Consider the following 27877-nt stretch of genomic DNA (forward strand, 5'->3'; position numbering starts at 1 on the left):
GTCAAGAGATCGTGAGTTACACCTGGACTATCACATTTACAAACTGTAACATTAGTTCTCCGAGGACAAGCAGGCTGCTTGTTCTCACGACTGGGTTGACGTCCACGGCAGCCCCCACCAACCGGAATAAAACTTCGCGGGCGGTCCCGCACGCAGGGCACGCCCACCGCGCATGCGCAGCTGTCTTCCCGCCCGTGCGCGACCGTTCCCGCTCAGTCTTTTCTTTTCTGCGCTGGAGAGAGCCGCGTTCGTCTCTCTCTGTCAGCCCCGGAAACCGGATCACGTCTTAGCCGCGAGTTTTTTTTCTTCTTCGTTTGTTTTCTTTTGTTCCGTTTTCTTTTTTTCAAAAAAAAAAAGAAAAGAAAACTTTGTCTCCCCTCGTCGTTTAGCGTGGGGCGCCTCGTTGTGGCCTTCTGGCCACGCAGTCGTTTTCTTTTTTGAGGTGTGCTTTTTACCACCACCATTGACGACTTTGACTTCGCCGACGCGATTTTTCCGTCGATGTCCTCGAAGGTCCCGAGTGGATTTAAGAAGTGTGGTCGGTGCGGCCGGCAGATCTCGCAGACCGATACTCACGCTTGGTGCCTCCAGTGCCTCGGGCCGGAGCATAATACCAAGGCGTGCACCTTGTGTCTCGGTTTACGGAAACGGACACAGGTGGCGAGGCAAGTTCTTCGGGACCGTCTTTTTGGAACTTGCGCCGGCCCCTCGACGTCGACTTCGACGGCATCGGTGTCGACGGCCGGATCTTCGGTACCGGTACCGATGTCGACGAAATCGGCACCGACCCCAGGAGCACAAGTTCCGTTGGCCCGCCGGTCTTCCGGAGATGGCAGGGGTGAGCGGCCGCGCGGGCAATCGGCCCCGGTCACTCCCTCTACCCAGGGCCATCGGGACCGAACCCTGTTGGACCCGATCCCTAGAGGCCGGGGGGGATCTACCTCCTCCTCTTCAGAACCGCCGAGCGCCGATGACGGGCACCGGAAGAAAGCTAAAAAGCACTGTCATCGGTCGCCCACGGCACAGGTGGCTACCAGCTCCGGCTCCAGAGATGACTCGACGCCGAGGAAGCGGCAGCGCCGGGAGGAGCGTTCCCCCTCGGTGGTAGAGGTATCGCTACGTCAGGGCACGGGCACCGGTGCCGTCTCCTGGACCCGAGCAGATTCTGGCACTGGCACCTCCACCGGCCCCCTTGCCTTTCCCGACAGCGGGCCTTGACGAGTGCCTCCGAGCCATCCTTTCGGGGATCCTGGAAGGGCTGATGCGCCAGACTGTGCCGGCGCTGGGGGTGCTTGCGCCCCCGGCGCCGTTGATGGAGGTGCCGGCGTGCTCTAGCCCGGTGCCGAGGCCTTCGATGCCGACGCCGCTTGCGGCGCCGGTCTCGACCGCCACGCAGGTGGAGTCAACGTCGATGGATGGAGCTTCATCCCCGCCGGCGCGGGAGTCCACCGCTCGACGCCACCACCGAGGACTCGGTGCCTTGAAGTCGAGCCGGGCCCGGTTGAGGTCTGAGCTACAGGAGCTCACGTCCGACACCGAGGAAGAGGCCTCAGGGGAGGAGGAGGACCCCAGATATTTCTCCTCAGAGGAGTCTGTGGGCCTTCCCTCCGACCCCACTCCTTCACCGGAGAGGAAGCTCTCGCCACCTGAGAGCCTCTCCTTTGCCTCCTTTGTTAGGGATATGTCTATCTGCATTCCCTTTCCCGTGGTCTCTGTGGATGAGCCGAGGGCCGAGATGCTCGAGGTCCTCGACTATCCATCACCACCTAGAGAGTCCTCCACGGTACCGTTGCACAATGTCCTCAAAGAGACACTGCTTCGGAACTGGTTGAGACCTTTATCTAATCCCACCATCCCCAAGAAAGCGGAGTCCCAATACAGGATCCACTGAGACCCAGAGTTAATGCAGCCTCAATTGCCTCATGACTCGGCGGTCGTGGACTCTGCTCTCAAGAGAGCACGGAGTTCGAGGGATACCGCTTCGGCGCCCCCGGGGCGGGAGTCTCGCACTCTGGACTCATTTGGGAGGAAGGCCTACCAATCTTCAATGCTCGTGACCCGCATCCAATCCTACCAGCTCTACACGAGCATACATACAGTGGGGGAAATAAGTATTTGATCCCTTGCTGATTTTGTAAGTTTGCCCACTGACAAAGACATGAGCAGCCCATAATTGAAGGGTAGGTTATTGGTAACAGTGAGAGATAGCACATCACAAATTAAATCCGGAAAATCACATTGTGGAAAGTATATGAATTTATTTGCATTCTGCAGAGGGAAATAAGTATTTAATCCCTCTGGCAAACAAGACCTAATACTTGGTGGCAAAACCCTTGTTGGCAAGCACAGCGGTCAGACGTCTTCTGTAGTTGATGATGAGGTTTGCACACATGTCAGGAGAAATTTTGGTCCACTCCTCTTTGCAGATCATCTCTAAATCATTAAGAGTTCTGGGCTGTCGCTTGGCAACTCGCAGCTTCAGCTCCCTCCATAAGTTTTCAATGGGATTAAGGTCTGGTGACTGGCTAGGCCACTCCATGACCCTAATGTGCTTCTTCCTGAGCCACTCCTTTGTTGCCTTGGCTGTATGTTTTGGGTCATTGTCGTGCTGGAAGACCCAGCCACGACCCATTTTTAAGGCCCTGGCGGAGGGAAGGAGGTTGTCACTCAGAATTGTACGGTACATGGCCCCATCCATTCTCCCATTGATGCGGTGAAGTAGTCCTGTGCCCTTAGCAGAGAAACACCCCCAAAACATAACATTTCCACCTCCATGCTTGACAGTGGGGACGGTGTTCTTTGGGTCATAGGCAGCATTTCTCTTCCTCCAAACACGGCGAGTTGAGTTCATGCCAAAGAGCTCAATTTTTGTCTCATCTGACCACAGCACCTTCTCCCAATCACTCTCGGCATCATCCAGGTGTTCACTGGCAAACTTCAGACGGGCCGTCACATGTGCCTTCCGGAGCAGGGGGACCTTGCGGGCACTGCAGGATTGCAATCCGTTATGTCGTAATGTGTTACCAATGGTTTTCGTGGTGACAGTGGTCCCAGCTGCCTTGAGATCATTGACAAGTTCCCCCCTTGTAGTTGTAGGCTGATTTCTAACCTTCCTCATGATCAAGGATACCCCACGAGGTGAGATTTTGCGTGGAGCCCCAGATCTTTGTCGATTGACAGTCATTTTGTACTTCTTCCATTTTCTTACTATGGCACCAATAGCTGTCTCCTTCTCGCCCAGCGTCTTACTGATGGTTTTGTAGCCCATTCCAGCCTTGTGCAGGTGTATGATCTTGTCCCTGACATCCTTAGACAGCTCCTTGCTCTTGGCCATTTTGTAGAGGTTAGAGTCTGACTGATTCACTGAGTCTGTGGACAGGTGTCTTTCAAACAGGTGACCATTGCCGACAGCTGTCTGTCATGCAGGTAACGAGTTGATTTGGAGCATCTACCTGGTCTGTAGGGGCCAGATCTCTTACTGGTTGGTGGGGGATCAAATACTTATTTCCCTCTGCAGAATGCAAATAAATTCATATACTTTCCACAATGTGATTTTCCGGATTTAATTTGTGATGTGCTATCTCTCACTGTTACCAATAACCTACCCTTCAATTATGGGCTGCTCATGTCTTTGTCAGTGGGCAAACTTACAAAATCAGCAAGGGATCAAATACTTATTTCCCCCACTGTATGCGGAATAATGTGAAGCAACTGGCGGACCTGGTCCACAAGCTCCCCCCGGAGCAGTCCAGGCCGATTCAGGAGGTGGTCAGGCAGCTGAAGGCATGCAGAAAGTTCCTGTCCAGGGGTATCTATGACACCTGTGATGTGGCCTCTCGAGCTGCGGCCCAAGGTATAGTGATGCGCAGACTCTCATGGCTGCATGCCTCTGACCTGGACAACCGCACCCAGCAGCAGCTGGCTGATCTCCCTTGCTGGGGGGATAATATTTTTGGCGAGAAGGTCGAGCAGTTGGTGGACCAACTACACCAGCGGGAAACCGCGCTCGACAAGCTCTCCCACCGGGCGCCTTCAGCATCCACCTCTGCAGGTGGACGTTTTTCCCGGGCCCGGCAGGCTGCGCCCTACGCCTACAGCAAGCGTAGATACACCCAGCCGGCCCGAAGGCCTCATCAGGCACAGGGACAGTCCCAGCGTGCTTGTTCCCGTCAACAGCGTGCGCCTAAGCAGCCCCCTGCGCCTCCACAGCAAAAACCGGGGACGGGTTTTTGACTGGATCCATGGGAACATAGCCGCCATCAAAGTGTCCGTACCGGACGATCTGCCAGTCGGGGGGAGGTTGAAAGTTTTTCACCAAAGGTGGCCTCTAATAACCTCCGACCAGTGGGTTCTCCAAATGGTGCGGTGCGGATACGCCCTGAATTTGGCCTCCACTCCACCAAATTGTCCTCCGGGAGCCCAATCCTTCAGCTCCCATCACAAGCAGGTACTTGCAGAGGAACTCTCTGCCCTTCTCAGCGCCAATGCGGTCGAGCCCGTGCCACCCGGGCAGGAAGGACAGGGATTCTATTCCAGGTACTTCCTTGTGGAAAAGAAAACAGGGGGGATGCGCCCCATCCTAGACCTGAGAGGCCTGAACAAATACCTGGTCAAAGAGAAGTTCAGGATGCTTTCCTTGGGCACCCTTCTACCAATGATTCAGAAAGACGATTGGCTATGTTCCCTGGATTTAAAGGACGCATACACTCACATCCCGATACTGCCAGCTCACAGACAGTATCTCAGATTCCGTTTGGGAACAAGGCACTTTCAATACTGTGTTCTGCCCTTTGGGCTCGCCTCTGTGCCACGAGTGTTCACAAAGTGCCTCGTGGTGGTGGCGGCGTACTTGCGCAAGCTGGGAGTGCACGTGTTCCCGTACCTCGACGATTGGCTGGTCAAGAACACCTCAGAGGCAGGAGCCCTTCGGTCCATGCAGTGCACTATCCACCTTCTGGAGCTGCTGGGGTTTGTGCTAAATTACCCGAAGTCCCATCTTCAGCCAGTCCAATCTCTGGAATTCATAGGAGCGCTGCTGAATTCTCAGACGGCTCAGGCCTTTCTTCCCGAAGCAAGGGCGCAGAACCTTCTGTCCCTTGCTTCCCAGACCAGAGTGTCTCAGCAGGTCACGGCTCGGCACATGTTGAGACTCCTGGGTCACATGGCCTCCACAGTTCATGTGACTCCCATGGCTCGCCTTCACATGAGACCTGCTCAATGGACCCTAGCTTCCCAGTGGTGTCAAGCCACCGGGAATCTAGAAGATGTCATCCGCCTCTCCATCAGTTGCCGCAATTCACTGCACTGGTGGACCATTCAGACCAATTTGACCCTGGGACGCCCATTCCAAATTCCACAGCCCACGAAAGTGCTGAGGACGGATGCATCTCGCCTGGGGTGGGGGGCTCATGTCGATGGGCTCCACACTCAGGGATTGTGGTCCCTCCAGGAACAGGATCTCCAGATCAACCTCCTGGAGCTCCGAGCGGTCTGGAACGCGCTGAAGGCCTTCAGAGATCGGCTGTCCTACCAAATCATCCAAATTCAGACAGACAATCAGGTTGCAATGTATTACATCAACAAGCAGGGGGGCACCGGATCTCGCCCCCTGTGTCAGGAAGCCGTCGGGATGTGGCGTTGGGCTTGCCAGTTTGGCATGCTTCTCCAAGCCACATACCTGGCAGGCGTAAACAACAGTCTGGCCGACAGACTGAGCAGAGTCATGCAAGCGCACGAGTGGTCGCTCCATTCCAGAGTGGTACGCAAGATCTTCCGAGAGTGGGGCACTCCCTCGGTGGACCTTTTCGCCTCTCAGACCAACCACAAGCTTCCTCTGTTCTGTTCCAGACTACAGGCACGCGGCAGACTAGCGTCAGATGCCTTTCTCCTCCATTGGGGGACCGGCCTCCTGTATGCTTATCCTCCCATACCTTTGGTGGGGAAGACCTTACTGAAGCTCAAGCAAGACCACGGCACCATGATTCTGATAGCGCCCTTTTGGCCCCGTCAGATCTGGTTCCCTCTACTTCTGGAGTCGTCCTCCGAAGAACCGTGGAGATTGGCGTGTTTTCCGACTCTCATTTCGCAGAACAACGGAGCGCTTCTGCACCCCAACCTTCAGTCTCTGGCTCTCACGGCCTGGATGTTGAGGGCGTAGATTTTGCTTCATTGGGTCTGTCTGAGGGTGTCTCCCGTGTCTTGCTTGCCTCTAGAAAGGATTCCACTAAAAAGAGTTACTTTTTCAAGTGGAGGAGGTTTGTCGTCTGGTGTGAGAGCAAGGCCCTAGAACCTCGTTCTTGTCCTGCACAGAACCTGCTTGAATACCTTCTGCACTTATCAGAGTCTGGTCTCAAGACCAACTCAGTAAGGAATCACCTTAGTGCGATTAGTGCTTATCATCATCGTGTAGAGGGTAAAGCCATCTCTGGAGAGCCTTTAGTCGTCCGATTTATGAGAGGCTTGCTTTTGTCAAGGCCCCCTGTCAAGCCTCCTGCAGTGTCATGGGATCTCAACGTCGTCCTCACCCAGCGGATGAAACCTCCTTTTGAGCCACTGAATTCCTGCCATCTGAAGTACTTGACCTGGAAGGTCATTTTTTTGGTGGCAGTTACTTCAGCTCGTAGAGTCAGTGAGCTTCAAGCCCTGGTAGCTCATGCTCCTTATACAAAATTTCATCATAATAGGGTAGTACTCCGCACTCACCCCAAGTTTCTGCCAAAGGTGGTGTCGGAGTTCCATCTTAACCAGTCAATTGTCTTGCCAACATTCTTTCCCAGACCGCATACCCGCCCTGCTGAACGTCAGTTGCACACATTGGACTGCAAGCGAGCTTTGGCCTTCTATCTGGAGCGGACACAGCCCCACAGACAGTCCGCCCAATTGTTTATTTCTTTCGACCCCAATAGGAAAGGGGTCGCTGTCGGGAAACGCACCATCTCCAATTGGCTAGCAGATTGCATTTCCTTCACTTACGCCCAAGCTGGGCTGACTCTTGAGGGTCATGTCACGGCTCATAGTGTTAGAGCCATGGCAGCGTCGGTGGCCCACTTGAAGTCAGCCACTATTGAAGAGATTTGCAAAGCTGCGACTTGGTCATCTGTCCACACATTCACATCTCATTACTGCCTACAGCAGGATACCCGACGCGACAGTCGGTTCGGGCAGTCGGTGCTGCAGAATCTGTTTGGAGTTTGAATCCAACTCCACCCTCCAGGACCCGAATTTATTCTGGTCAGGCTGCACTCTCAGTTAGTTGTTCTTCGTAGGTCAATTTCTGTTATACCCTCGCCGTTGCGAGGTTCAATTGACCTGGGTTCTTGTTTTGAGTGAGCCTGAGAGCTAGGGATACCCCAGTCATGAGAACAAGCAGCCTTATTGTCCTCGGAGAAAGCGAATGATACATACCTGTAGCAGGTGTTCTCCGAGTACAGCAGGCTGATTGTTCTCACCTACCCTCCCTCCTCCCCTTTGGAGTTGCGTTTTTACTCATTCCTTGCTTGTCATTCAACTGAGCGGGAACGGTCGCGCACGGGCGGGAAGACGGCCGCGCATGCGCGGTGGGCGTGCCCTGCGTGCGGGACAGCCCGCAAAGTTTTTGTTCCGGTTGGTGGGGGCTGCCGTGGACGTCAACCCAGTCGTGAGAACAATCAGCCTGCTGTCCTCGGAGAACACCTGCTACAGGTATGTATCATTCGCTTTATACTCCCATACCTTCCCTGACCCAAAACAATCTCAATCTCCCCCACTGCAAAGTTTTCCCAAAGGCTCACTCAAAGGAGCACTTTAAGGAGCAGGATCTGTTACTCAGTCGCGCTCCTCCGTTGACACAACAGAGGTGACTGTCGCTTTTCCGGCGCATTACTTCTCTGGCGCTGCTCTGGTCTTTTTACCCACCACCTGTGAGTGACGTCACACACAGGGCGGGGCCAGCAATAGTTCAACCAGGCAGATGGGAAGGGCACTGGGTCTTCAATGCTCTGGTATGCAGAAGCACCTAGAACAGCACAACACAGTTGAAGCAACAGATGGTACTCTATTATATCTCCTCTCTTCTGCTTTCTTCCAGAGTATACCTATTGAGATCTTTAAGTCTGTCCTGATACACTCTATGGCGAAGACCACTGACCATGTTAGTAGCCATCCTTTGGACCAACTCCATCCTGTTTATATCGTTTTGAAGGTGCATTCTCCAGAATTGTACACAGTATTCTAAATGAGGTCTCACCAGAGTCTTATACAGAGGCATTATCACATCCTTTTTTCTGCTAGCCATTCTTCTCCCTCGGCATCTAAGCATCTTACTAGCTTTTACCAACACCCTTTCTACCTGTTTGGCCACCTTAAGATCATCACATATGATCACACCCAAGTCCCGCTCCTCTTTCGTCCACAAAAGTTCTTCACCTCTTAAATTGTACCGCTCTCTCAGGGTTTGTGGTCCAAATGCATGACCCTGCATTTTTTAGCATTAAGTCTTAGCTGCTAAATTCTGGACCATTCTTCAAGATTTTCTAGATAGTCTGCCTCTACTGCTTCCAAATCTGTCTCATGAATATTTATTGTGGGTATCCAAAAATCTGACTGGCTGTGATGCTCCAGGACCAGGTTTGGGAACCACTGCACTCTAGGTATAGATGGTATTACTGCCAAATTTTATTTTACCACTAACCTAGTGCCTTACCATTTTTTCAAATCTTTGAGACCTGGTGGAAGGAGGATAACCAGTGGGACACTGTCATACCGGGGTACAAATTATATCGTAGTGATAGGGTGAATCGGATTGGTGGAGGGGTAGCATTGTATATTAACGAGAGCCTTGAATCAAATAGATTGAAAATTCTGCAGGAAACAAAACACTCCTTGGAATCACTGTGGATTGAAATTCCATGTGCAAAGGGGAAAAGGATAGTGATAGGAGTGTACTACCGTCCGCCTGGCCAGGACGAACAGACGGATGCGGAAATGTTAAAGGAAATCAGGGACGCAAACAAACTGGGCAACACAATAATAATGGGGGATTTCAATTACCCGCATATAGACTGGGTTAATGTAACATCTGTACACGCAAGGGACATAAGATTTCTTGATGAAATCAAGGACAGCTTCATGGAACAGCTAGTTCAGGAGCCGACAAGAGAAGGAAAAATACTAGACTTAGTCCTTAGTGGTGCTCATGATCTAGTGCAGGGGGTAACGATACGAGGGCCGCTTGATAACAGTGATCATAATATGATCGGTTTTGATATTGGCATTGAAGGAAGTGAAACTAGGAAATCAAGTACGCTAGCGTTTAACTATAGAAAAGGTGATTACGACAAAATGAGAAAAATGGTGAAAAAAAGACTGAAAGGAGCAGCTCGCAGAGTAAAAAACTTGCATCAGGCGTGGATGCTGTTTAAAAACACCATCCTGGAGGTTCAGGACAAATATATTCCACGTATTAGAAAAAAGGGAAAAAAGACTAAACGTCAGCCGGCGTGGCTAAACAGTAAGATAAAGGAAATCATTAGAGCCAAAAAACAATCCTTCAGAAAGTGGAGAAGAGAACCAACTGAAAGTAACAGGATAGATCATAAGGAATGCCAAGCCAAATGCAAAGTGGAGATAAGGAGGGCAAAAAAGGACTTTGAGAAGAAATTAGCGTTGGAAGCAAAAATACATAGTAAAAATTTTTTTAGATACATTAAAAGCAGGAAACTGGCCAAAGAGTCGGTTGGGCCGCTGGACGAAAATGGTGTTAAAGGGGCGATCAAGGAGGACAAAGCCATAGCGGAGAAATTAAATGAATTCTTTGCTTCGGTCTTCACCGAGGAGGATTTGGGGGGGACACCGGTGCCGGAAAGAATATTTGAAGCGGGGGAGTCGGAGAAACTAAACAAATTCTCTGTAACCTTGGAGGATGTAATGGGTCAGTTCAGCAAGCTGAAGAGTAGTAAATCACCGGGACCTGATGGTATTCATCCCAGAGTATTAATAGAACTAAAAAATGAACTTGCGGAGCTACTGTTAGAAATATGCAATCTGTCCCTAAAATCGAGTGTAGTACCGGAAGACTGGAGGGTAGCCAATGTTACTCCGATTTTTAAGAAGGGTTCCAGAGGAGATCCGGGAAATTATAGACCGGTGAGTCTGACGTCGGTGCCGGGCAAGATGGTGGAGGCTATTATTAAGAATAAAATTGCAGAGCATATACAAAAACATGGACTGATGAGACAAAGTCAGCACGGATTTAGTGAAAGGAAGTCTTGCCTCACCAATCTAATGCATTTTTTTGAGGGGGTAAGCAAACATGTGGACAATGGGGAGCCGGTTGATATTGTATATCTGGATTTTCAGAAGGCGTTTGACAAAGTGCCGCACGAAAGACTCCTGAAGAAATTGCAGAGTCATGGAATCGGAGGTAGGGTATTATTATGGATTAAGAACTGGTTGAAAGATAGGAAGCAGAGAGTAGGATTGCGTGGCCAGTATTCTCAGTGGAGGAGTTAGTGGGGTCCCGCAGGGGTCTGTGCTGGGTCCGTTGCTTTTTAATGTATTTATAAATGACCTAGAGATGGGAATAACTAGTGAGGTAATTAAATTCGCCGATGACACAAAATTATTCAGGGTCGTCAAGTCGCAGGAGGAATGTGAACGATTACAGGAGGACCTTGCGAGACTGGGAGAATGGGCGTGCAAGTGGCAGATGAAGTTCAATGTTGACAAGTGCAAAGTGATGCATGTGGGTAAGAGGAATCCGAATTATAGCTACGTCTTGCAAGGTTCCGCGTTAGGAGTTACGGATCAAGAAAGGGATCTGGGTGTCGTCGTCGATGATACGCTGAAACCTTCTGCTCAGTGTGCTGCTGCGGCTAGGAAAGCGAATAGAATGTTGGGTGTTATTAGGAAGGGTATGGAGTCCAGGTGTGCGGATGTTATAATGCCGTTGTATCGCTCCATGGTGCGACCGCACCTGGAGTATTGTGTTCAGTACTGGTCTCCGTATCTCAAAAAAGATATAGTAGAATTGGAAAAGGTACAGCGAAGGGCGACGAAAATGATAGTGGGGATGGGACGACTTTCCTATGAAGAGAGGCTGAGAAGGCTAGGGCTTTTCAGCTTGGAGAAGAGACGGCTGAGGGGAGATATGACAGAAGTGTATAAAATAATGAGTGGAATGGATCGGGTGGATGTGAAGCGACTGTTCACGCTATCCAAAAATACTAGGACTAGAGGGCATGAGTTGAAGCTACAGTGTGGTAAATTTAAAACGAATCTGAGAAAATTTTTCTTCACCCAACGTGTAATTAGACTCTGGAATTCGTTTCCGGAGAACGTGGTACGGGCGGTTAGCTTGACGGAGTTTAAAAAGGGGTTAGATAGATTCCTAAAGGACAAGTCCATAGACCGCTATTAAATGGACTTGGAAAAATTCCGCATTTTTAGGTATAACTTGTCTGGAATGTTTTTACGTTTGGGGAGCGTGCCAGGTGCCCTTGACCTGGATTGGCCACTGTCGGTGACAGGATGCTGGGCTAGATGGACCTTTGGTCTTTCCCAGTATGGCACTACTTATGTACTTATGTACTTATGATTGCCCATACTACTTGCATTGTTATATTTCTGTCCAGTGCCTCAGCACTGTCTGGCAATAGCTTTTGCAGCTCTTCCCCTTGCCTTTATCTCTACCTGTGATATGACAGTCTAGAGATCTTGATAGAATCTCTATAAGTATCCTTTTGTTTGATCATCTTCCTCACAAAGTTCCCTGTCTCATCTTTTATTTTTTAAATTTGTGTTTGCACCTGCTTTTTCTCCAGAATTCTACTTGACTTATTCCCATGTTCATAACATCTTTGTTTCAGTAAGTCTAATTGAAAAGCTCTTCTCTACTGGCCTCTGAAATTCCTTATGCACTTGTGCTAGCTCGTGTTGTTGCCTAGGTTCCCTAGAAACTTTGTTGTTGCTCTAGCAGGCCGATGATCAAAAGTCAACGCAAGCGCGCAAGCCCATTAGCGCCATTTTTGCACACGCTTTTAACAATGTGGGGTGATCAACATGGTTACTACCCTAAACTTCAAGCGCGCCAGGCACTTGCGCACATGACATTTAAATGTAGTCAATCTCATGTAAATAAGGTTATTTCACGTTCCTCCTGGATGTTCGAAAACTAGCGCCTCATGAACAGTGGTGTTGAATGCCGCTATGCCGAAAAACAGCGCCGCAGAATAACGCCAGGTCTAGCTGGCGTTCTTTTGGCACAGATCCCACCCCGAAAAAAAACCTTTTGTCTTTTTTTTTTTTTTTTTAGAGTATATTCTTTGCTATGACTCCATCCCTGCGACGGCAGTTGAGGACGTCCTTCCCTGCGACATCAGTTGAGGACGTCCAAAATGTGGATGTTCCTGTGAGAAGGACGTCCATGCCTTTGCTATGCTTCCGACACCCTTTTTATTTATTTATTTGGATTTTGGATCACAAGTAGCAGCAGTGGGATTTGAACCCGGCCACCTCTGGATTGCAAGACCAGTGCTCTAACCACTAGGTCACTCTGCCACTCCTCCACTCCCTTGAAATTTGGCCATCCCTGAGGGGGGGGTGGCAGTATGCAGGCCCTTGGGGGGGAAGGTATGTGTGTGTCAGCAGAGGCATAACAAAGACATGGACGTCCATCTTTCAAACATTTTGGACATCCTCAACTGCCCCCCACAGTTAGTCATTGTTTTTTAAATGCCAGTCATACCATTTAAGTATATTCAGCACTGCTGTGCGTATAAGTGGTGCTGAATATTTGTATGACTGCTGATCTATACGTCTAGTAGCATTACTTAGCTGCTATCTTTATAGCTAAACGGTTTAATTTTGGCCAGCTCTTTGCCTTTCCTACATTAAACCACTTAGCTATAAAGATGATAGCTGAATATCACCAGCTGTATGAATAATGGGCGGGACATCCACACTCCACTGCTGCTCTGTCCTGGCACTATCTGAATTGTGCTGTGATGGTCTGTAAGACTTTTTAATGGCATTATCTGTATAGTGCCCTGATGATTTACTTATAGGGTGTTCAGCGGTGGATACTAAGGTTGCAGTTCTATAAAAGGTGCCAAAAGTTATGCACCAAGATGCAGTATGCTAAGCACTAAATCTGGGCACCCAGATTCCATAATAAATTCCAGCATGTGCTAGTATTCTATGTGCCAAAATTTAGGCACACTCACTCATTACAGTAGCAGATGTAAATATGTGCACCTAAATGTGTCATCTTAACATTCTTACATTATTCAGTAAGTTACACACGCATATGTGGAGCCTACCCAAGCCCCACCCATGTGTAAGCCCCCTTGCATTTATGCAATAAGTGAGTTTCGTGCCTATATTATAGAAAACTGTATAGCCTCAGCATTATTCTATAACATGTGTGCACAGTTGGCGCCTAATATTAGGCAACATGGTATAGAATGACAGAGTAAATGTATAATTCCTTTTGAATATTAGGTTGGTATATGTTTAATGTTTTTTGTGATAATTTATCATTCTGATATGACTCTTTATTTTGTTACATTTTTTTATAGGCTCTACTACAAATGAAACAGATATCCAGTCTGACTGGACAGATATTCAAAAAAAGATCATACCATGGAAGAATAGTGTGCCTGATATGAATCTAGAACTAGTATATCAGGTCCGTTCTGCAAAACTTGGCAAATCGAAAAGCAGTTTGATTGTAGTGGCTTCATTGGTTGAGAAAGCCACTAATTTAGGAGGTAAGCCATCTAGCTTAAACAGTGCCTTTTAGAGACATATTAAAAAAATCAGTAGGGGGGAGGTGGTATTTTATTTTTTTCTTGAATTACTTTGTTTCTTGATCAATCTCACTAGGTTTGGAGTTTGTAGTGGTGAGAGTGGTGTGGTGTTTGCATAGGTGTAGGTGATCTTTGTCAGGTGTGAGTGCTTAAAGAAGCTGGAGCCAGTTTGATTTTGTGTAGATCATCCTTGTCCAGAGTGATTGCTTAAAAGAGGTGGGAAGAGTTTTCATTTCAGGCTTGAGGTGATTGTAAATGTTTCATTGCAGCAGAGGGTATTTCCTGATCCTCTTAAGTAGGCTTTTATTCACCCTTTATTGAAGTATCTAAGTGATGATAAGGAGGTTTTGGGTAATTACCATTCTATTTTGCTGCTACATTTTTGGGGAAGATCATTAAGACGATGGTATGGAAGCAGTTTAGCTGAGCAGAATGTTCTTGTTCTCTATCACTGAGGCTTTAGGAGAAGACATTGTACAGAGATGGTAGTCCTGAATGATTTATGGTGTTGCGTTGATCTGGAGAGAGGCGTAATAATTTTATTGGCTATTTCAGCAAATGTTTTGACTTTCCTGCTTCTGTTACACAAAACTTGGCAGCTGTGGGATTGTTGAGAGTGGTGTTGTATTGGTTTTCTTCTCTCTCGTAGGGTCCTCAGTGGATAGTATTTATTTATTTATTTGTTACATTTGTATCCCACATTTTCCCACCTATTTGCAGGCTTAATGTGGCTTACATTGTACCGTAATGGCATTCTCCAAGTCCAGTAAAGAAACAAATACAAGGTGATATTGGATGATTGCCCTTCTAGTCCCTGGTGATTGATGGGGGAGGGGGAAATCTGCAGGTTCCATACTTTCTCCGAGGACAATCAGGCTATAATATTCTTACAACTGGGTGACCTCATCTGAAGGAGAACAGTGCAGACACTGCCCAGTGTATTAGCTCTTTGGGCCTTTGGCAGCATGAAGAACATGACGAAAAAGATGTTCCACACCATGTGGAAACTCAAAAGAGTGAAACCATACTTCCAGAGATACATCTTCCACACCCTGGTACAGTCAATGATAATAAGCCATCTGGATTACTGCAACCCACTATATGCAGGCTGCAAAGAACAAACTATCAAAAAATTCCAAACAGCCCAGAATACTGCCGCCAGACTCATATCTAGAAAAACTAAATATGAAAGTGCAAAACCCCTAAGAGAGAAACTGCACTGGCTCCCACTTAAAGAACGCATTGCGTTCAAGATATGTACGATGGTACACAAAATCATTCATGCTGACGCCCGGATCTACATGCTGAACCTAGTGGGCCTACCTCCCAGAAACGCTATAAGAACATCCCGCAAATTTCTCAATTTGCACTTCCCCAGCTGTAAAGGACTAAAATACAAGCTGATGCATGCCACCACCTTCTCTTACACGAGCACGCAGATATGGAATGCTCTACCCACAGACCTGAAATCAATTGTCGAAGCAAATAACTTTCGCAAATCTCTGAAGACATACTTCTTCAACAAGGCCTACAACGAGAACCAATAGCTTCACCGATCCAATTTCCCAACGCAACCAGCTACGAAAATCCACTTCTACAATCACCCGTCTAATCACTTCCTCTTTCTTCTGTACTTAATCTCTGCACACTACTAACTGTATTTGATATTCTGGAATGACAATGTCATAACAAAACTATGTAAGCCACATTGAGCCTGCAAATAGGTGGGATAATTTGGGATACAAATGCAATAAATAAATCCTGCCGTGCATGCACGGTGCCTTCTTACCCAATGTGTGAGTGTGTGACCAGTAGTCTTCAGGTTTTCCGTGAAGCCAAGAGGCCGTGTTTGTGGTCTCTCCTCAGCATGTAAAACTTTTGCTTTTATTTTCTGATGCCTTCTCTGTGGGTGTTTTGCTTCTTTTCCTCATTATTTTTTCTTTTTTAGCCCCTCTAGTGTCCCTGGTGCTTTTTGTCCAGGTTTAACTTTCCTTTCTTTTTTTTTGGCTCCAGAGGCTGTCTTAGGCCTGAACTCTGGCCAGGTTACATCAACCTTTTAAGGGGTGAGTGGCCTTTTTCCCCCTCACCATTGAGGTGTTTGATTTAGTGTCGAATGTTTTCCCCTTCATTTCCCAGAATGTTCCTAGTAGCTTCATGCCCTATAGCCAGTATAATATGGTCATCTCTGGGATTGATCTTCAGAACTGGTGTCTCTAGTGTTTCAGGCCAGACCACAATGCTCCTTCTATGTCCTCTGCCTGCACTTGTAAAAGAGGACACAGAGAGCTAGAGAAGTCCAGTGGAAAAAATGTTTGGCGCTATGTCCGGTCCCTCGACATCAGCATCAGAAGTGTCGGCCCAGATGGCTGCAGGGGCTGCTTCTGACACTAGAAACGCACCAGCATCGAGGAGGTCTCCCCTTGCCGACATCGGGCGCTGTGATAGTTCCCTGGAACCGATCTACATTGAACCCAACACTAAGGGAGGGAGTATGAAAAAAAGATAGCATTAGAGGCAAAAAAACATAGTAAAAATTTTTTTCGGTATATTAAAAGCAGGAAGCCGGCAAAAGAATCGGTTGGGCCGCTGGATGACCGAGGGGTAAAAGGGGCGATCAAGGAAGACAAAGACGTAGCGGAGAGACTGAATGAATTCTTTGCTTCGGTCTTCACCGAGGAAGATTTGGGTGGGATACCGGTGTCGGAAATGGTATTTCAAGCGGACAAGTCGGAGAAACTTACTGACTTCACAGTAAACCTGGAGGACGTAATGGGGCAGTTAGGCAAACTGAAGAGTAGCAAATCTCCTGGACCGGATGGTATTCATCCTAGAGTACTGATAGAATTGAAAAACGAGCTTGCGGAGCTACTGCTAGTGATATGCAACTTATCCTTAAAATCGAGCGTGGTACCGGAAGATTGGAGGGTGGCCAATGTAACGCCCATTTTTAAAAAAGGCTCCAGGGGAGATCTGGGAAATTATAGACCGGTGAGTCTGACATCGGTGCCGGGGAAAATGGTAGAGGCTATTATCAAAAACAAAATTACAGAGCACATCCGAGGACATGGATTACTGAGACCAAGTCAGCATGGCTTTTGTGTGGGGAAATCTTGCCTGACCAATTTACTTCAATTCTTTGAAGGAGTGAACAAACATGTGGACAAAGGGGAGTCGGTTGATACTGTGTATCTGTATTTTCAAAAGGCGTTTGACAAGGTACCTCATGAAAGGCTACAGAGGAAATTGGAGGGTCATGGGATAGGAGGAAATGTCCTATTGTGGATTAAAAACTGGTTGAAGGATAGGAAACAGAGAGTGGGGTTAAATGGGCAGTATTCACAATGGAGAAGGGTAGTTAGTGGGGTTCCTCAGGGGTCCGTGCTAGGACCGCTGCTTTTTAATATATTTATAAATGATTTAGAGATGGGAGTAACTAGCTAGGTAATTAAATTTGCTGATGACACAAAGTTATTCAAAGTCGTTAAATCGCGACAGGATTGTGAAAAATTACAAGAGGACCTTACAAGACTGGGAGACTGGGCGGCTAAATGGCAGATGATGTTTAATGTGAGCAAGTGCAAGGTGATGCATGTGGGAAAAAAGAACCCGAATTATAGCTACATCATGCAAGGTTCCACGTTAGGAGTTACGGACCAAGAAAGGGATCTGGGTGTCGTCGTCGATAACACACTGAAACCTTCTGCTCAGTGTGCTGCTGCGGCTAAGAAAGCGAATAGAATGTTGGGTATTATCAGGAAAGGTATGGAAAACAGGTGTGAGGATGTTATAATGCCGTTGTATCGCTCCATGGTGCGACCGCACCTTGAGTATTGTGTTCAATTCTGGTCTCTGCATCTCAAGAAAGATATAGTAGAATTGGAAAAGGTGCAGCGAAGGGCGACTAAAATGATAGCGGGGATGGGACGACTTCCCTATGAAGAAAGACTAAGGAGGCTAGGGCTATACAGCTTGGAGAAGAGACGGCTGAGGGGAGACATGATAGAGGTATATAAAATAATGAGTGGAGTGGAACAGGTGGATGTGAAGCGTCTGTTCACGCTTTCCAAAAATACTAGGACTAGGGGGCATGCGATGAAACTACAGTGTAGTAAATTTAAAACAAATCGGAGAAAATGTTTCTTCACCCAACGTGTAATTAAACTCTGGAATTCGTTGCCGGAGAAAGTGGTGAAGGCGGTTAGCTTAGCAGAGTTTAAAAAGGGGTTGGACGGTTTCCTAAAGGACAAGTCCATAATCCGCTACTAAACGGACTTGGAAAACTCCAAAATTCCAGGAATAACATGTATAGAATGTTTGTACGATTGGGAAGCTTGCCAGGTGCCCTTGGCCTGGATTGGCCGCTGTCGTGGACAGGATGCTGGGCTCGATGGACCCTTGGTCTTTTCCCAGTATGGCATTACTTATGTACTTATGTACTTATAAGGAGGCATGAGGATTTGACATTGTCCTCATCAGTACCGCAGAACTCTGATACTTGACAGTGGTTCAAACCTAAAAAGAGCAAGCATCGGTCTCCCTCGAAGCACGTACCAGGATCTCTGGGGCTTCAGTGTCAGCATCGAGATGAGTGCTCCACCTCTTTTGTGGAGGTGCCAATGCTGCAGCTGCCATGCAGCCAGGCTTTGGCTTTTGATTCAGCACTGACAGATTCTCAGGTGTCACAGTCGTCGACATCCGTGCCTTGCTCCATCTAGACCCATTAGACTTACCTACAGTTCTTGCCAGTGACCTGTGGGGTCACTCTGGGGTGGTGGAAGCTAAGCTGGTGATGTCATCAATGCTGAGGCCTTCTTAAGCTGGCCTCTGTGTTCACTCAGTGTTCTGGCAATAATCCTTGATTGAGCACAGACCTGCCTTGAGGCTCTGCTAGTTCCATCTGCTGTTTCATTGTCAGGTCGTGGCCTGAAGCATTGCTGCAGCTTTCTCCTTCTTGCTGTGTTCCAGTGAAGCCTGCTTCCAAGCCTTGAAGTCCTGAGAGCTATTTGCCCTTCAGCTGAGTCTCCAGTCGTCCACAGTGTATCCCTGGTCGCTGGCTGCAGTGAGTAGGCTGTGTGCTGAGTTTTGGACTGTGTGTGCTAGTAGCGTGGAGGGATCCCTCTGGGCTGTGTCTGTGTGTCTTTTGCCCTGGGAGCCTTCAGCTCGGGCACCTCAGAGACTGTTATTGACCTGTTTGCCCTGGGAGCATTCGGCTCGGGTGTTTCAGAGACTATTACTGGCCTGCCTGCCCTGGGAGCATCGGCTTGGGCATTGCTTTATTTAAACTCGTTTGCCATGGGAGCATTGGCTCGGGCTTTGCTTTGCTTAAACCCTTTTGCCCTGGGAGCATTGACTCGGGAATTGTTTGCTAAACCTTGTTTGCCCTGAGAGCATTGGCTCGGGCATTGTTTGCTAAACCTTGTTTGCCCTGGGAGCATTGGCTCGGGCACTGTTTGCTAAACCTTGTTTGCTCTGGGAGCATTGACTCAGGCATTGCTTTGCTTAAATCTGGTTGCCCTGAGAGCACTCGGCTCGGGCGCCTCTTTGACTGTTTGTTTTCTTCTTTGCCTTCAGCATGCGGAGTGGACCACTCAAATCCGTGGTGCGGGTCTACAAGAGACTGTTTTTCCTTTGCCCTACTGCTGCTGATTTCCAGCTTCTTAGAAAGCTTGCCGCTGAGGTTCCACGGCTTACATGAGAGTCCTGACAAAATGAACCTTTATCTGCCTGCCAGCAGTCTCACCGCTTCTAGCTGCTACTGCTTTCCGTTGCCCACCAAGGCTCTCTTGTGCCCTTGTGTTTCCTTTCCTTGTACAGCTAGGCTGACTTACTGTTTACCAATATTGTATACTTAATGTTTTGCTTTGCTTTAGCTAGTGTTAGAATGTGCAGCTGGGCTGCTTATTGTCATCTCTTCTCTTACGTTATTGCTGAGCCATTTGTTTGCCTTTTGCCTTGTGTTTCTTTTGCTTCCAATAAAGCTAACTTAGTTCACCTCCATGTGCAATCCAGTCCAGTTTTTTGGGATACTCCTGACTTTATGGGACTCTGTTTACCCAGAGGTGGTAGGGTGATCCTCACACAGCCACCTCTGTCCCAGGGGCTTACAAACGATCACTTCAGGATGCTTCTACATCAGCCCTGCCTTTGCCAGTGCCTATTTTCGACAACTGGTTGTAGGCCATGCTCAAGGAGGAGCTGGTGGCCTTGCAGTGCCTCGGCATCGAGGTTGCTTGCAACAGCATAGTTTCAACCTTTCTTGGAGGGCCAGGCTTTGCTTTTGGATTAGCCACTAACGTCTTTGCCTCAATGAGCATCGGAATCAAGGCCGACCCATTAGGTGACCTGCTCAACGTTGGAGGAGGAAGCTTCTCTGGGATCAGGTGGTGGATCCATCTCTTGGCACACTTAGAGGCCTTGGTGCTCCATCTTTAAACCGAGGCAGGCAAGGACTCATTTCTCTCAAGCGGGAGTACCTTGAGTCTGATTCCTACCAGTCGTGGGAGTCTGAAAGGGAGCCAGACTACTTCTCAGAGGAGAGGTACTGTAGCATATCTTCAGATCCCTCCACAGAAGAGAAGAAGTCTCCAGTTGAGGCTCTCTCATTCACTGACTTTGTCAAGGAGATGGCAGCCGCCATCTCATTTAAGTTGGAGACCAAAGATAAGCCTAGGGCAGAGATGCTGTCTTGCAAGATGTGTCTCTGCCTAGGGAGGCAGTCATGGTACCCCTCCACATTGGCCTCAGAGATACACAGATGGAGAAAAGCGTTTCAGGCCTCGATGCTCATTTCCCCTATCCAGAACTACCAGCTCTATTCAAGCCTTCACTTGAAGTCCATTGTGAGCAGTATAGTAGACTTTGCGGACATGCTCCCACTGGAGTAGAGGAGTGACCTAATGGTTAATGCAGCGGGTTGCAGACCTGGGGAGCTGGGTTTGATTCCTGGGCAAGTCATGTAACCCTTCATTGCCCCAGGTAATGTACTACTTAGATTGTGAGCCACTAGTACCTGTAAAATGAAACAGTAAACTGCTTAGGTCTAAGCGGTATATAAATGCTGAAATGAATGAATGAAGCAGGCCACAGAACTTTGTCAGCAAGCTACAAAACAGAGGGAATGCAGGACACTTGGCAAGGGCATTTTTGACACTTTGATGTTGCATCCAAGCTCTCTGCTTTGGGTATGGGGATTTATAGACTCTCATGGCTGCATGTCTCTGACTCAGAGCTGGGGATTCAGAAGAGATTGGTGGATATTCAATGCTGAGGGGATAATCTTTTGGGGGACAACGTGGAGGAGGTTGCAGACCTCATTAGGAAGCATTCTGACACTATTAAGGCCCTCTCTTGGCAGCCTCCTGTGTCCACCTCCTCTCATAGTTTTAGGACTGGGCTTAGAAAGCATATCTACTACCCTCAAAGGTATAGGTTTATTCCTTCTTCCCATCCTTCCCAACAGGCCAAGCCTCAGCACTCTCACCCTGGCCAGCAGCCCACCCAGAAGACCAAGCTAGCTCTCTAGTCAAAGCTAGTGACGAACTTTTGACTGGCTCCAGGAGAGCATAGCTGCCACCCTAGTAGCCATCCAAACGGCCTGACGGTAGGGGGAGGCTGAATTTTTTCCAGGCAAGGTGGCCCCATATAACTTCTGACCGGTGGATTCTCCAAATTGTCCATCACAGTTGCATATTCCATTGGTGAAAGTATCCTTCAAATTGCCCACAGAGAGCATATTATCTCAGTTCTCTCCACAAGCAGATACTTGCAGAGAAACTCTCCGCCTTTCTATAGGCCATAGACATGGTGCAAGCTCAGGCCTATCTGCCGTAGGTGCGGGCAGATGTTCTCATTGCCATCGCCACCCAAAACCGGAGCATCCAGCAGGTCACAGCTTGGCAGATGTTGAGGCTGTTAGGCCACATGGCCTCCACTGTTGATGTCACTTCCATGGCACACCTCCATTTTCAGGGCTCCCAGTGGACCTAGGCCAAGGGGAACCTAGCAAATGTCATCCATATCATCTCCCAGTTGGTTCATTCCCTATTTTGGTGGACAATTCAATCCAATTTGATCCTGGGACTACTATTCCAAATTCATCTGCCCCAGAAAGTGTTGACCACAGATGCATGCACTCTGGGGTGGGGAGCCCACGTAGACGGTTCACCCAGAAGATTTCATTGCACATCAGCCTCTAAAGGCTTTCTGAGATCAGCTGTTAAACCACATTATCCTACTTCAAACAGACAACCAGGTTGCCGTGTATTATGAAAAAGCTCCCACTTTTACAGTAGCCTACACTTCTATTACAACTGCTGAGCTCCTGTTTTTACAGTAGCCTACACTCTTAATAGAACTTCTGAACTCCAACTTTCATTGTAGACTGCTCTTGGGTAAGGCTTTCCTCAGTCATCATCTACCATCATACATACCATTATTTCAAACCAGGCAAACGGTTTGTGACGACAGCAAGCAGCATCCACAATAGGCAGCCTTCTTTTGAGCCTCTGCTTCCATCAGGACAGCTAAGCTCCCACTCTCACTGTCACTGTATGACTGCACTTCCATTAGAACTTCTGATCTCCTGCTTTTACAGTAGCCTACACTCTTATTAGAACTGCTGAGCTATAACTTTCATTACAGCCTACTCTTAGGGAAAGCTTTCCTCAGTCATCATCTACCATCATTCACACCACTATTTCAAGCCAGGCAGACAGTTTGTAATGACAGCAAGCAGTATCCAACAATAGGCAGCCTGCTTCTGAGGCATCACGCCTCAGGTGTTGCACCAAAGGGGCATCCCTTTGTTCGTCCCTTCATGCATCACTTCGAGCTTCACTGAGGTGCGATTTCTTAGAAGAAGCTGGCCCTACATTCTTGTACCCAATAAGTAAGTCATATTCTATCAGTTCCTTTTGATTTATTTTGAAGTTGCCATGTCATTTGCATCACATATCACATTCTTGCTTTACTTCTTATTATTATGTCTGGTTATTGAGCCCGCAAACGGGAGCCCTTGAAACACATAACAACATCCTTGTAATCATTTCACATAGAGAAAAAACATGGCATAACAACTATAAAGCTAATCAGTATTCCAGTTTCAAAGTTAATAACCAATCTGAACATATAAACCAACTTAAATTACACAATAGATTAAATTTAATTTAATTTGGACATTTGTATTCTGCTCAAGGTGGAGAACAGTATAAATTAGCAGATTACATCCTAAACAAACTTGTTAAATTTAAAACAGAATAACATTATAACACTAGTAAGAAAGGCCTATTTCTGGGAGAGATGAAACGGGCGCTAGCAAGGTTTTGGGGCAGGGGGAGATGGGGTTTGTAGCCTGTAGAGGCATGGTCAGCGAGCCAGCTGTCCCCGAAGCACCCTGCAGGCACGGGGAGATAGCGTTTGGAGCCTCGCGACCGGCCATCAGCGTGGCAGTTGTCCCCCAACCCCCCCCCCCCCCCCGGCCATCATGGAGGCAGATGCCCCCCAACCCCCCTCGAGGCACCTGCGAGCTCCGTGATGGTGTTTCCGTGGAGATGGCGCGTTACTTTTGTGCAGTGTGGGGCGCCGCAGATCGCATTTGTCTCCTGCAGTGTGGTCCGCCTTCGTCGTCATGACGTTGTGAAGCGGGGGCGGGGCATATGGCGCTTCAGAGTTCAGACTTCTGATTTGCAGATCGCATTTCTCTCCTGCAGTGTGGTCTGCCCTCGTCGTTGTGACACGAGGGCGGGGCATATGGCGCTTCAGAGTTCAGACTTCCGATTTGCAGGCATGGGCAAACAGGATATCTCTGGCGCCTCACTGTTCCAGATTAGAGGGGCTTTTGAGGCTTCATTTAGAACGTTGGGGTTGCGAATGATATCCGGAAGGGGCGTGGCTGAGGGCGGGTCCTGAGTGACAGTGAGTGTGGTGCATGAGTGAGTGTTGCTGGCAGCCTAGCCTTCAGTGTTTCCCTCCCACAGAGTGAGCTTCAGAATGTTCCAGGTGAGAATTATTATATAGGATACTAATGTGTTACAAATCCAGTCAGTCATATTCCTTACCACAATGTCATCTTATAAATATAGAACATTCAGAACATCCTTCTTGCCCATTCCGGTGGGTTGTGAAAATGCTAGATCTGTCGTGGCCCTATGCCATGGAGATTATCTTTTCTCCCATACTCCTTGCCCGGTTGGCCGCAGAAGTGGTGTCGGGCTACTACTTCCACCCTCTTGTAGATTTCAACCTCTTCTTCCACCTCAGTCTCACTGTTTTTCTTCCTTCCAAGTCCACTCCATTCGTCTATTTGCTCCTCTGCCTCTCCAAGTAGCAGTCATTTATCGACCCCCTGATAAGTCCCTTTCTTCCTTTTTCACTGACTTTGATGCCTGGCTTTCCTTCTTTCTTGAAACCTTCATCTCCTTCCCTCATTCTTGGGGATTTTAACATTCATGCTAATGATCCCTCTGACTCTTATGCTTCTCAGTTTCTTGCTTTAACATCCTCTTTCAATCTTCAACTGTGCTCCACTGCCCCCACTCACCAGAATGGCCACTGACTTGATCTTATCCTCTTCTCAAACTGCTCACTCTCCAGTTTCTGTGCCTCAACTCTTCCCCTCTCTGACCATCATCTGATAACTTTCACACTTAAACACACTCCTCCCCAGTCCCGTCCAATCTTAGCCAATACATTTAGGAATCTTCAGGCTATTGACCCTTCTACTGTGTCCTCCAGTATTTCAAATCTCTTCTCTACCATTATGTTATCCAAGTCTGTCAATGAGGCGCTCTTTTCCTATAATACTATTCTCGCCTCTGCTCTGGATACTCTCACTCCTCCCGTTCCCCGTTCTGTAAAACGTACCAAACCCCAGCCTTGGCTGACCTCTACAATCTGCTACCTACGTTCCTGTGCCCGCTCTACCGAACGCCTTTGGCTGAAATCCCGTGCCCATGCTGACTTCATACATTTCAAATTCTTGCTGACCTCCTTCCTGTCTGCTCTTTTACTTGCCAAACAGGACTATTACATCCCCCCACGGAACCATACCACTCAATCCAACTAGTATACATCAATGCAAGATCAGCAGTATGCAATTCAGTAGACACACTAGACTGGATTACCACAGATAATTTAGACCTTCTATTTATCACAGAAACCTGGTTCCATAGCCCCACAGACCCCGCCATCTTAGAAACATGCCCACCAGAATACAAAATCACCCACTGGACAAGAAATGGACAAAAAAGAGGAGGCGGAATAGCCATTATCTACAAACACGAATTCACCATCACAATCACGGGTGAATCTACCTCGCCACAACTTGAAATTGCATCGACAAGAATTAATCATCCAAACCTAATAGGACACCTTAACACAATCCTATTCTACAGGCCACCAGGAAAATGGCAAGACTCCCAAGCACAACTCATGGATTTCATCTCGAACTCCTGCATATCTGCCTCAAACATCCTTATACTAGGAGACATCAACCTACACCTAGAAGATGACACCTCACCAAGCACACGAGAATGCAAAGACTTCCTAAAACTCTGGGATCTGCAAGTACCCAACACGCAACCAACACACAAAAAAGGACACACACTTGATATCATAACAAACAAATTCGAACCGGACTCAACTATTATACTCACTGACACAAGATGGACACATAAGTACATAAGTAATGCCATACTGGGAAAAGACCAAGGGTCCATCGAGCCCAGCATCTTGTCCACCACAGCGGCCAATCCAGGCCAAGGGCACCTGGCAAGCTTCCCAAACGTACAAACATTCTATACATGTTATTCTTGGGATTTTGGATTTTTCCAAGTCCGTTTAGTAGCGGTTTATGGACTTGTCCTTTAGGAAACCGTCCAACCCCTTTTTAAACTCTGCTAAGCTAACCGCCTTCACCACATTTTCCGGCAATGAATTCCAGAGTTTAATTACACATTGGGTGAAGAAAAATTTTCTCCGATTTGTTTTAAATTTACTACACTGTAGTTTCATCGCATGCCCCCTAGTCCTAGTATTTTTGGAAAGCGTGAACAGACGCTTCACATCCACCTGTTCCACTCCACTCATTATTTTATATACCTCTATCATGTCTCCCCTCAGCCGTCTCTTCTCCAAGCTGAATAGCCCTAGCCTCCTTAGTCTTTCTTCATAGGGAAGTCGTCCCATCCCCGCTATCATTTTAGTCGCCCTTTGCTGCACCTTTTCCAATTCTACTATATCTTTCTTGAGATGCAGCGACCAGAATTGAACACAATACTCAAGGTGCGGTTGCACCATGGAGCGATACAACGGCATTATAACATCCTCACACCTGTTTTCCATACCTTTCCTAATAATACCCAACATTCTATTCGCTTTCCTAGCCACAGCAGCACACTGAGCAGAAGGTTTCAGCGTGTTATCGACGACGACACCCAGATCCCTTTCTTGGTCCGTAACTCCTAACGTGGAACCTTGCATGACGTAGCTATAATTTGGGTTCTTTTTTCCCACATGCATCACCTTGCACTTGCTCACATTAAACGTCATAGCCGCCCAGTCTCCCAGTCTCGTAAGGTCCTCTTGTAATTTTTCACAATCCTGTCGCTAGTTAACGACTTTGAATAACTTTGTGTCATCAGCAAATTTAATTACCTCGCTAGTTACTTCCATCTCTAAATCATTTATAAATATATTAAAAAGCAGCGGTCCTAGCACAGACCCCTGAGGAACCCCACTAACTACCCTTCTCCATTGTGAATACTGCCCATTTAACCCCACTCTCTGTTTCCTATCCTTCAACCAGTTTTTAATCCACAATAGGACGTTTCCTCCTATCCCATGACCCTCCAATTTCCTCTGTAGCCTTTCATGAGGTACCTTGTCAAACGCCTTTTGAAAATCCAGATACACAATATCAACCGGCTCCCCTTTGTCCACATGTTTGTTTACTTCTTCAAAGAATTGAAGTAAATTGGTCAGGCAAGATTTCCCCACACAAAAGCCGTGCTGACTCGGTCTCAGTAATCCATGTCCTCGGATGTGCTCTGTAATTTTGTTTTTAATAATAGCCTCTACCATTTTCCCCGGCACCGACGTCAGACTCACTGATCTGTAATTTCCCGGATCTCCCCTGGAGCCTTTTTTAAAAATGGGTGTTACATTGGCCACCCTCCAATCTTCCGGTACCACACTCGATTTTAAGGATAAATTGCATATCACTAGCAGTAGCTCCGCAAGCTCATTTTTCAGTTCTATCAGTACTCTAGGATGAATACCATCCGGTCCAGGAGATTTGCTACTCTTCAGTTTGCCGAACTGCCCCATTACGTCCTCCAGGTTTACCGTGTCAGTAAGTTTCTCCGACTCGTCCGCTTCAAATACCATTTCTGACACCGGTATCCCACCCAAATCTTCCTCGGTGAAGACCGAAGCAAAGAATTCATTCAGTCTCTCCGCTACGTCTTTGTCTTCCTTGATCGCCCCTTTTACCCCTCGGTCATCCAGCGGCCCAACCGATTCTTTTGCCGGCTTCCTGCTTTTAATATACCGAAAAAAGTTTTTACTATGTTTTTTGCCTCTAATGCTTTCTTTCTTTCGTAATCCCTCTTGGCCTTCTTTATCTGCGCCTTGCATTTGCTTTGACACTCCTTATGCTGCTGCTTGTTATTTTCAGACGGTTCCTTCTTCCATTTTCTGAAGGCGTTTCTTTTAGCCCTAATAGCTTCCTTCACCTCACTTTTCAACCAGGCCGGCTGTCTTTCGGACTTCCGTCTTTCTTTTCTAATTCGCGGAATATGTATGGCCTGGGCCTCCAGGATGGTATTTTAGAACAGCGTCCACGCCTTTTGTACAGTTTTTACTCTCTCAGTTGCCCCCCTAAGTTTTTTTTTTACCGTTCTTCTCATTTTATCATAGTCTCCTTTTTTAAAGTTAAACGCTAACGTATTTGAATTTCTGTGTACAGTTACTTCAAGGTCGATATCAAAACTGATCATATTATGGTCACTGTTATCAAGCGGCCCCAGTACCATAACGTCCCTCACCAGATCATGCGCTCCACTAAGGACCAAGTCTAGAATTTTTCCTTCTCTCGT

General features: G+C 47.6%; 1 protein-coding gene across 1 annotated transcript in view; it reads left to right on the forward strand.

The window, feature by feature from the left end:
- Positions 1–27877, forward strand: part of TARBP1 (TAR (HIV-1) RNA binding protein 1) — a 919966-nt gene that overhangs the window by 777031 nt on the left and 115058 nt on the right. The window contains exon 27 of the mRNA XM_030198123.1: positions 13554–13745. Coding sequence (XP_030053983.1) covers positions 13554–13745 — 192 coding nt within the window. The remainder of the gene's footprint in view (positions 1–13553; positions 13746–27877) is intronic.

Source organism: Microcaecilia unicolor, chromosome 3, assembly GCF_901765095.1.
Source record: "Microcaecilia unicolor chromosome 3, aMicUni1.1, whole genome shotgun sequence".
Classification (NCBI taxonomy): Eukaryota; Metazoa; Chordata; class Amphibia; order Gymnophiona; family Siphonopidae; genus Microcaecilia; species Microcaecilia unicolor.